This window comes from Citrus sinensis, chromosome 7, assembly GCF_022201045.2.
Source record: "Citrus sinensis cultivar Valencia sweet orange chromosome 7, DVS_A1.0, whole genome shotgun sequence".
NCBI lineage: Eukaryota > Viridiplantae > Streptophyta > Magnoliopsida > Sapindales > Rutaceae > Citrus > Citrus sinensis.
Genome location: NC_068562.1, coordinates 3679089 through 3690408, shown reverse-complemented (window position 1 = coordinate 3690408; position 11320 = coordinate 3679089). Strand labels below are relative to the sequence as shown.

Here is an 11320-nt window from a genome sequence, read left to right as displayed (position 1 = left end):
AGTGTGATGATAATGAAATACCTAATTAAGGTACATTTATTGAGTAATTAAGCATCTTTTGAGTCTTGGCGCTGTCTATTTCCATTAGTGGGGTAATTTAGAGAGAGAGAGAGAGAGCAAAGAAAGAATGCTTTTTCGATTTGGTTAACGTGGGAAAGTTGAGTAAAGAAAGAGATGGTTCTTTTATTTCCTTCTTCATTTTCCCATCTCATAAATGATACTAATAATAAAGAAAACAAAGATAAGGTGGCTACATAGATAGATATTCAAGAAAATACAGTCAAGTAAATAAGTAAATAATAAATTAACAAGAACCAAAGCAACCTAGCTATCTTTCTGGATTGGGAAATGAGGAGGATTGCTCATCAGTCATCGAGGAGAAAGGGCAAAAAAAAAAAATAAAACAAAAAACAAAAGTGAAAAAAATATAAAATATAAAAAAAAGAGAGAGAAAAAGGCCAGTTGTCAGAGAGGGAGGGAGAGATGGAAGGCAGTATTAAGTAAGTATTAACCTATAGCTGAAATTTGCCTCGTCTATATGCTGTATTGGGCAGTGAGAGAGTATTTACGAGATCTTGAAACATCTCCCCTTACTACTACCTTTTTGCAAACCCTTCTGGCCTTCTCTCTCTCTCTCTCTCTGTGTCGTAGGTTCTCTTCTACTTTGAATACTCAACCTTCAAGTTTTCTTCCTTTCTATATTTATTCTTTTCTCTCTTGTCGAACAAGAGATAGAGAGAATTTTGAAAAATAAAAAAAATACATAAACAAACCTGTGATCTTTGACGACGAAGTGATGATCAGAATTGAGAGTGTTTGTCGCTTCTAAGATCGGGAAAAAAGTATACAGAGTGTGTTTAACATATAAATAAATAAATCGTGAGAATTTTTTCTTTTTAAAAAATGTGGGATCTGAATGACTCGCTGAAAGATATAGAAGAGTCAGAAGCTTGCTCATCGCAAAAGACCTCCATAGATGGCGATGATGAGAAGGGAAAACAAGTGGGATCCGTTTCGAATTCAAGCTCTTCAGCCGTGGTAATAGAAAACGGATCCGACGAAGAGATTGGTGCTTCTGAGAGAAGATTATTAAGTCGTAGTGGCGGCAGTAAAATATTTGGAGTATGTTTGTATCAAGAAGCCATGGAGGAGAGTGAACCAGAGCCACCGGTGACCCGGCAGTTTTTTCCTGTTGATTTTCAGGAGCAGCAAGCCACATCGAGTGAAGCTGGAGCTAGGGGACTGGCCTTCCCTCGGGCTAACTGGGTTGGTGTCAAGTTTTGCCAATCGGAGCCCATCGTTGAGGCTGGAAAATCGGTTATTGAAGCTCCTCAGCCCCTGAAAAAAAGCAGGCGTGGACCCAGGTCAAGGAGTTCCCAGTATAGAGGTGTCACCTTTTACAGAAGAACTGGAAGATGGGAATCTCATATATGGTTTGCTCTTTTTTTTTTTTAATAATCTTTTGCTCATATATAGGAGTGCAACTTATATATATTTTGAGGTCTCAAGTTTATACATACATATATTTATGCTTATCAGAATTTAATTTCTTTTTGGCTTCTCTCTCAGGGATTCTGGGAAACAAGTTTATCTAGGTATGTAGGGAATTTTCAAGATAATTATTTTTCTGCTTTCATTGTTGAAACAAAATGTTATGTGTTTATCTTTTGCTGATGTTTGTGATATGGGTGTGTGTTTGTAGGTGGATTTGACACTGCACATGCAGCTGCTCGGTGAGTAGATATGATTATTAATTGTTGCCTATCCCATAAAACAAGGCGTTTTAGTATTCTTTATATTAGAATGTGTTGCTAAGTTGAAAGAGAATTTTTTTGGCTGCTTTTGCAGTGCTTATGATAGGGCAGCTATCAAGTTCCGGGGAGCGGAGGCAGACATAAACTTTAGTATAGAAGATTATGAGGATGACTTGAAACAGGTAAGAGAGAGAAGAAACAAAAGGAAAGAGTTGTAGTGAGTTGTCTATGAGTTTTATCTTATCTTGAACAGTTGCATCTTATCTTCTACAGTCCAGCTAGAACTAATTGTTGAACATATGCTTTTGTTTTTGTTATTTTTTTCTTTTTTATATATTATGATACATAAGGAAAGCCTATGGGTTTACATATGGAAAGATTCTCGTAATGTTGTATGATAACAGATGAGCAACTTAACCAAGGAAGAGTTTGTACATGTACTTCGCCGACAAAGCACCGGTTTCCCCAGAGGAAGCTCCAAATATAGAGGAGTTACTTTGCACAAATGTGGAAGATGGGAAGCTCGAATGGGCCAATTTTTAGGCAAAAAGTAAAATACCTTAGTTTCCTATTGTATCCTTCCACTTGACCGCTAACTCTTCCCCAGTTAATCTCCAGTTATATGATCTCCTCATCATCTTTTGTTTACTAATTTTTTCCGAGAACCTAACTGTTAATAATTTAATTTAATCCTTGTTTCAGGTACGTTTATTTGGGCTTGTTCGATACTGAGGTCGAAGCTGCAAGGTCAGTGAGTAGTTTTCAATATTCATAGTTTGTCTCTTTGGACATACAAGAAATTTAATGCACACTTTGAAATTTCTGTTATATTTTTTGTAGGGCATATGATAGAGCTGCAGTTAAGTGTAATGGCAAAGATGCTGTTACTAATTTTGATCCCAGCTTATATCAAGATGAGCTTAAAGCCTCTGGTAAGTCTTTAACAATGTAAGTTTTATTGTTTTCTACCTTAATTTGACACACACACACACACACACACACACACACATGCTCAGATACTTATTAATTGTTAGAATCTTCAGGTCATGGTGTAGACCATAATCTAGATTTGAGTTTGGGCAGTTCAGCTTCTAATCAGCAAAGCAGTGCGGACTTTGCTAATAGAATGCAATATACTGTAATGGAACGGCCTGCTCCGGCATCATTGCCCAATGAAGTTGACTGGCACAACCGGGGTTATAGGCCTAAGGTTTAATCACTCAACACTCTTCATTATTAGTATTATGATTATTATTTGGCAGCTTTATTCTAAGTAATTCTAACACATTGATGATTAATTAAAATTTAGCAGCAGCAAGAAGCGTACAGTAGGCAGCATGATCTACCGTACAAGAGAGATGGGTATAGTGAGGCTGAAACTATGCAACTTCTCAGCCAAACCCATCTTCAGTCACCAGCTTCATCATCGCTCAATAAGTCCAGTGAGATGCAAAGATATGAGCAATTCAGGAGATCTGGTGAATCCCATTTGCTACATATGGTTCCCCCACAATGTAACCAATCAAACTATCAAGTAGGTAAAGCTGCAGATTATTCAATTTTTAACTAATTGGGTAGCTTTAAATCAGTGCCTTCTCACTAAACAAAGTTTTGTTTTTCCAAATTTTTGTAGACTCATCAGTTAACCCCAGGCACAGGCAGCAGTAAGAGAGGCCGAATTGGGAATGAACTTTCACTGTCAACAAATGATCATCATCAACAATGGCAATCTGGTCCTCATATGTTTGCAACTGCTGCAGCATCATCAGGATTCCCTCAGCAGATTAGATCCTCTCACTCTCAGAATTGGCTGCAGAATAATGGATTCCACTCCCTTGTTAGACCCTCCTAAGAATATGGCATAATGATCGTCTAATCTCTCATTTCCTTCAGATTTTTGCTTGTAAGCATGTAAAATCATCAATTGTAGTATTCGATCACATATATTTCCAAATTTCCCAGAGAGGAAAGACACCAAAAAAAAAAAAAAAAATGAGAGAGGAAAAGGGAAAAAAATAAGAAAAAGGAGTGGGGAAGGATACAATATTAAAACCCCTCCCTTGTGGGAATTAATATTAGTTCGTCAATTGGTCAAACTAACTAGCAGACGAGATCTTCGACTAAAATTTTTTCTTTTTATTTTCCGAATTCTGACCGAAACTGATGATCATTTTCTATGAATGGCATTAATATAAATATAGATTGCTTTGCCGCCCTATGTGGTAGTATTCATTAATGGCAGCCTATGGTCTAGTGTTTTGCGATTATTTTCAACTTTTGCTGCATAGCTATAGCATCTCTCGCATGACCTCATTTTTTGTATTTTTTTTTTCTGGTCTTTCTTAAAATTACCACCACTCACTGATGCCACTTGCGGGACTGATTTTTAAGAACCCTAACTCAACGATACCATTTATATGTGTACAATGTTGAAAGTATTAACTATTTGATGTAACAGACGGTGAAAATCTAAGATGAGGGTAATTCAGGTTAATGAAAAGGGGAATAGTTTTATTGGAAATATCACCCGATGGTGATGAATAGTCACTATCATTTGTGTCCTTAGAATCAGTACTCTTGGCCAAGGCAGTCAGAAATGGCTATAATGACGAGGGGGACTTATCACTCTTAACACAGAAACCTCTTTAAAGGACACTGTAAGACAGAAGCGAGAAAAAAATATCAGAGATCAAAAAGAGGAATAAAGGGTCAAGATTCACTTGGGGTTTAACCATTTGTCACTTCACGAGGAAAATTAGTTTTAAAATTGTTGATGTATTTCAGTTGCGGGTTCAAATTCAATCTTTTTGCTCGATGGTGTCTATTTTTTTCAACGCGCCGGTAATGTACGACGAAACAAATGGGTGGCTTTGAATGTAGAAGGAAATTCCCATGAAGTACATTTCGGTTTTTTAAAATAAGATGATAAGGTCATTTTGATCATTTCAATGATAATATCATTAATATCCTACTTATACATTAAGATAATGCAAATGGGTGTAAAATGTATTAAATACAGAGTGCTATCTCGTCATCTAGGACGTCACTGTAAATATTTTATTAGCACTAAGCTTGAGATTGTCCTCAAGTTGCCAAGGTTTCAATGAACAGAAACTTTTAGAAAGTACAAGATTACTCTAGATGGCATCTTTCCTTGCGTATCCTCAGATCTGAATTATGTTAACTAGGAATAGTGACTATGCCGTTAATAGTACTTTTGCCAATATTTAAGTAGAATTTAAATTTGGTTGTCTTTTAATCCTTTCCAAATCAAGTCTAGAACGTTTGAATTTGGTTGTCTCACATTTATTTTATTACTCAACCGCCGATTCAAGTTTATTACATAATATTCTTGTTAAAGAAGCGAAAACACTCACCTTCTAATTAACACGAGCGATTGTCACTTGTCAGCATAATGCGAATTAATTTCCCACCCAGAGAGATCAAAATTCTGCCATATTTTCTTCTCTTGTAAACTTTAAATTACATTTCTTCTTGATGAGAATGTGTGCTCTGTCCTGCCAAAAATAAATAAATAAAAAAGAATACGTGTTGTGTAATCCGTCCAAACTCCTTTATATGTGAGATCCTTTATATCCCACGCTTCTTTATTATCATATCTTGGAAAGATAGCCAAATGAATGACCTTTACTCAACCAAAGAATCATACATATCAATCGGCCCCTAATACAAGCCAATAGTCATCCGGGTGAAAGTCTACAATGATTTTGTTTTGCTCCATTTGTAGACACCCTGAAAAGAACTCAAATGGCACGCGTCCTTCATACATCGTGAAGAGATATTAAAGACTCCCCATATGAAATAACATCCTGAAAAGAACTCAAATGGCACGCGTCCTTCATACATCGTGAAGAGATATTAAAGACTCCCCATATGAATAATAATATATATAAAAGTGAAAAGAAACAAAGTGGGTCTGTCATGCAGTCAGCTCTAACTCAAAGCCATTCTCACATTAGATCCCTTGCTTTGCATCGGATCTACGAAACACTGTCAATGCTGAGAGAGACACGATTCATCATTCATCCTCTAGGGGGCAAAAAAAAAAAAAAAAACGGAGTCAAAAAAGCAGAAGGGAGAAAAACAAAACTTGAAGCACGTGAAGTTCAAAAGATGGTAAGTACTTGACATGTGGGGACGTATATGAGTATCTATAAGACGATTTCACTTCCCATTTTAAAGAGTCACGTCAAAGCACTACAAAAATTCTTCTAATTTTATTTTCTTAGATATTTATTTTCTTACTTATCTGATAATTAGAAGAGTGAAAAATAGATCTTCTTTAAAAAAAAATTCAAAATAAAATAAAGTTTATATTATTTTAATCATTTTTAAAAATATATAATTATAGCGTTTAAATGAGAAGTGAAATCTCACTTAAGGAGCATTTTAAAGATACCCTAAATATGTTATTTGCCACATAAGTAAGTAAATAAACATTTGAAAATAAAAATAGATAAATATTTTAGTGATGCTTTAGATATAGGATAAAACAAAAGAATTAAAAGGAATAAAGAAAAGGTAAAAGCATACATCAGAACCAGATGTGTAGAATTTTTACTTTATTTCTATATAAGATTAGGGTTTCCCTATATGGGTTATCTTCAAAGGTAGGAAATCTATCGGTGAATTTATTTTGAAAGAGAAAAAGAAAAAGAAAAATATGCTTTATTTCATTTTGTTTCTTACAGTTACGTGAATGTAATGTTTTGTGCGTATGGAGTGTGAGTGCGAGTGCTGCGACTGGGACTTGATGTAGGGCTACTGGTCCATAAACATTAAGATATGCATACACACATTGTCCCGTTTTAAGTGTTGAATTGCTTTCATAATTCACTGAGACAAAACAACTCTCTGGTTTCCCCTTCAGGGAATTCTCTTTATTAGTTTTTGTTTCTTCCCCCATTAATTTGCGAATTCATTTCTCATCCATTTCTTTGTCTTTTGCATGATCCTATCTCTGGTGCCGCACTTACTCTTTTTAGAATTCTTTTGGCGCTTGTTATCCTTCAATTCGCTTATTAATTAGTATTACTCTCATGTGTGCAGCGTTCTTGCCTTAGGAATGTTTGACTTTCGTTACCTAAAACTAGAATGTGAAATTTAATTATTAGATCCCTCTACGTTACGTTAATCGTAACGTAATATAACATTCAGCAAAGGAGATAAAATTTGATAACTTGAATGACTGCTGTAAATATGATGCCCTGGTTTCAATCTTCCCATTTGATACCTCTGCAGGCTAGTTGTGGTTTTTATTTATATAACGTATATGATATATCTTAACCCGTCCTTCAAACAGCGTGTTGCTAAATGCTAATGGTCTTAGAGTTGTACACGTATTAGTCAGTGATTGGGTGGCAATCTTTTTTTTTTTTCATTCATTTTTCCTGAAAAGGGGTATAAATCTTTGAATGATTTATTTTAATTTGTAATTAAACCTTCAGAGCCATTAAAAACGCAGCCAACAATCAATGAATAAAACAAACAAAAAAGAAAATCAAAACCAAAAAATTCTCGTTGTTCGATCATGATACAATACATGAATCTTCTACCCATTAGGATTTTACAACAACAAACTACGAGGAATGTTTCAAATTTTTTATTTTATTGTTTTAATTTTTTTAAAAAAAATTTGGAGTTCGAAGGATATTAATGTTACCCCATTTTTTGGAATGGACGGGGGGGTATAAGGGGATCCTCTCTTTTTGCTGCCGCATCTTGTAAAATCAATTTATATCTTAAAATTAAAGGACCCAGATACCAAGCACGATAAAAAGAATGGTGGGGCTGTTTCAACCCCTGGAAAAAAAAAACATATTCTCGTTTTACATAACTCTGAGGATAATTTTGGTATTTTCAAGGGTGTATGAGTAAACGTTTATTTCTAAATTTAACAAATAGGTGTTTATAACACCTTTCAGGATGCGAATAACACACCGTATAAAAAAAAAAAACATTAGTTTTGAGGATTGTTTGTTTTTTTGACTGAATACTAAAATTGGTAGTATTTTCGGCCATTCTTTTGTTTAAGTGTGTTAAGTTGAAAAACAAAGCTTAAAAGCTTAAAAACTTAACACTTAATATTAAATGATTTTTTTAACATTAACTATTAAAACTACCCCATGCAATTAATCTGTTTCCTATTGCAGTACCATATAAAAGCTTAACTGTGTTTTTTCATTTAAACGATCAATTATTTTCGATAAAAATTTATCATCAGAAGTTGAAATCACGCTACTTACTGATATCAAAGAATTTTATAGTCTATTTATGAAGAATGAATAATGTGCAACAATATTTTTATTATTTTAAATAATTTCCAAAACCGATTAAATTCAAAAATGAAAATTATATTTTTAATATATAATTCAACAAAATATATTTATTCAAACAAGTTTTTTAACTTTGACAATATTTCTAACATGTAAATACACATTATTCTTTTAATGTATTTAAATACAAATTTAGAGGCATAGTTGCCAAAATACTACCATTCAAAGTTTCAAACATTTATAATAAGTCGTTAAAGAGGAAAAAAAAAGTTGAAATTTGTATTAATTAAGTATTCAGCCAAAAAGACAAATGTCAACCTAACTAACGAAAAAATTATTATTTTTTTATCAACCATATTTATTGAATTATGGCACCATTGGTACGTGACCACATGGATGCATATGTCATTGATAGGTCCACTTGTATATATATTGAAATGAAAAAAAAAAAAAAAATCATCAGTTAGCTCAAGACTCTCTAAAATCAACGTCATTCCCGCTGGTGTTTTACAGATTATAGATCAAGCAGATGGACCGCGTATATATTAACCTTCCTTTTTTGAATACAGAACCTTGAAATAGAAGGTGGGCATAGTGGTCCCTTTTCTTCGACAATAACTTTGGCTGACAAGACAACTTGAAAAAAAAAAAAGTTAAAAAATAAAATTGTGAAACATTATTCTTTTCGATTTACATGATATCATTAGGTCAAATTCGATGCAATTTTTTTTTTTTTTTGGGGTCATTTAATGAGGTAAAACGTGGATGATGGGATGTTCCTGGCCTTAGGCTTTTGCAAGTTCAGAGTTTAGGGTTAGCCGGTTAGGTTAAATGGAAATTTGCAAATAGGTTGTGCGCACCAATGTTTTTTTGTACTCATTAATCCCAGAAGCATATCAAGTATTTTGTACATAAATCGCCTATGAGTGAAGTGAATTATTTCGTACTCTAGACAAATTAATCAAATCCTTTTGTGAAGACTTTTTTTTTTGTCATAATCATTTATTACCCGATTTGGAACCTCGAAGCTCATATCCACCAATAATGTCAAATCGAAAAGCTGCTTTGACCTTTGTTGGTGATAGATAGGAGTTCGTCGAGAGAAACCCAGAAACCAAACAAAACCAAGGGGCCAGAACTCAGGAGTTATAAATACAACAATTAAACAGAGGAGACTCTGCTGGATATATATTTCTCATTGAGATAAACAAAATAATAATGAACCTGAAGGCCGTAGCCCCATCTTCTGCCAAGCCCATGCATACAGCAATCTTGGTGAAGTTTCGGTTCTCATAGGTTTTATATGTTATGACGGTACCCAACTGATAAACCAAAACCAATGAATTGAAATGTCACAGAATATTAATTTCGGGGACATTGCATTATTGTTCACAGGTCCTGTCATGGCACTGCAGCAGCGTGATGCATGTGTTGCAATAGTGAGAAGTGCAAATGCTGGTCCTCTTTTGCTCTCTAGGGTTAATTATATTATTATTGTTATTATTGAATAATTAAAGTGTGTTTCCGAGACTTTCCAAGTTTAGAAAGCTTGGTGGGGATAAAAAAAAAATAGGTGTAGAGGCTTTAAATTGGCCACGACAAGGCAATGGTTTATAGCCATGCGTACCCTTTTTGGATTGGAATAATTAATGTGGAAAGCAAAAGGGGGATGATAATAAAATAATGCGCTCTACCTGTTTGGTAAGGTTGTTTGTTCCCTTTCTTCCTTGCTTCTCTATTGTTCTCACCTTTTTTCTTTTTTTTTTTAATTCATGTTGTTGAGAATTGTGAATATCATATTTATCTCTAAATATAAAAAAAAAATGGTTCTTGCTTCTTGAAGTTTCATTATTGGCGTATATATGTATATATGAATGGAAAATTTTTTAAATTTGAAATTATAGAAATTAAAGTTAAAAAAGTTTGGACAAACATTACCATCTTTCATCTAGCTTTGTTATATGATCAGTTGGGTTCAAAGTTCCCATCTTGATGTGGCAACTGACAAGGAAAATACAGGTCATGACTTACACAATTAGGTTGGATATTTGGGTGGGATTTACCTTAAGTAGATGCATTATTCAATTTGATTCTGACTTTGTTTGGCCCATGGTTAGGTGTTTTAAATGTCTATATCTGTGTATTTTATGACTTTGTTGGTTAAGTAAGAAAAGTTTTTTTGATTATTTGACATGGTGAGAGATGCATGATTGATTTGTTGAGGCTAAGTGAATTACTGGATTTTACTCCATTTTTTTCTTTTGTTACCTCCGCCCTAAAAAGGCAATACTCTTACCGCTTCTTTGCCTCAAAAATAACAGTGATCGGTTGTTTAATTTAATTTAAAAATTTTTTTACTGTCATTGTAGGAATATCATTTCTTTCATCAACTCAAAATTACCATCTTTCATCTTTTTAGAAATAAGTAGAATCTTTCTTGTACAAATAAGGTGGTACGATAATACATTATAAAGTATCATATATTAACCTAACTAGATAATAACTCACTCTCTCTCTCTCTCTCTCTCTCTCTCTCTCTCTCTCTCTCTATATATATATATATGTGTATATTTCAAGAGAATGACAAGAACCTCGCAACTTCACATCACATAAGGGATACCTTAACATATCAAACTTCTCGAGAATCTCTTCCGTTACTACGTAAAAAGCCTTTCTTTGCTTAGATTGAAAAGCATTTAATTGATCATTTTTGACAAAATAACAGTTCGATCATATCCTTTAAGAAGAAAGACGATAAAAAGGAAAAAAAAAAAATTATTAAACATGATGGAGCACCGACAATAAAATAGTCTTCTATTATGTGCAGGTGAAGAAGATTGTGATGGATTGCATTCACATCACTCAACCATAAATGGCTGTTGATCATAGTGCCTTTTTTTTTTTTTGGGTCAAAACTGCTTATTTGTCATGCATAACATAAACTAAGAAATAAGAAATTTCCTCAAATGGGATAGAAAGAAAGAGAATTGCGAGTTTCCAATTTGGGAAAGAAGGTTTGCTTTTCAATTTATTTTTATTTTTTTATCATTCGCAAATGATAATTTTTACTAAAAAAAGGGCGTGGTCTCTGATCTCTGATCATGGAAGAGGAAAGTGGTAACCGGCCAAAAGAAGTAGAGCAAATGGACATGGTTTAAGCTTTTAAAGATTGAAAATTTTGATTGATTTAGAATTTGTTGAATGGACTCCTTTGATATTCTATAGAAGAAGCTTGACCTTGAATGCAAGCTCTATACCGACGTTTCTAAT

The 11320-nt window shown here is 33.8% G+C and overlaps 1 protein-coding gene across 4 annotated transcripts; it reads left to right on the top strand.

Moving 5' to 3' along the window:
- The first annotated feature begins 355 nt into the window (after positions 1-355).
- LOC102622542 (floral homeotic protein APETALA 2) lies at positions 356-3995 on the top strand. Of its 4 annotated transcripts, none has more exons than XM_015526144.3 (10): positions 356-1433; positions 1570-1595; positions 1703-1733; positions 1849-1936; positions 2159-2304; positions 2457-2501; positions 2595-2686; positions 2798-2964; positions 3064-3292; positions 3388-3648. In XM_015526144.3, the coding sequence occupies exons 1-10, from the start codon at positions 904-906 to the stop codon at positions 3420-3422; spliced, it is 1389 nt and encodes a 462-aa protein (XP_015381630.2). In that variant the 5' UTR covers positions 356-903; the 3' UTR covers positions 3423-3648. The 4 variants fall into 4 exon arrangements, with proteins under 4 accessions (XP_015381630.2, XP_006494466.2, XP_006494467.2 ...); XM_006494403.4 differs by having other exon boundaries at positions 366-1433; positions 3064-3288; positions 3388-3995; XM_006494404.4 differs by having other exon boundaries at positions 368-1433; positions 3067-3292; positions 3388-3995.
- The last annotated feature ends 7325 nt before the right edge of the window (positions 3996-11320 follow it).

Coding starts and splice junctions, on each gene's coding strand:
- LOC102622542 (XM_006494403.4), top strand. CDS start 904: ATGTGGGATCTGAATGACTCGCTGAAAGATATAGAAGAGTCAGAAGCT. Junction 1,596..1,702: donor TGGGAAACAAGTTTATCTAG/GTATGTAGGGAA, acceptor GTGTGTTTGTAG/GTGGATTTGACACTGCACAT. Junction 2,687..2,797: donor AGATGAGCTTAAAGCCTCTG/GTAAGTCTTTAA, acceptor TAGAATCTTCAG/GTCATGGTGTAGACCATAAT.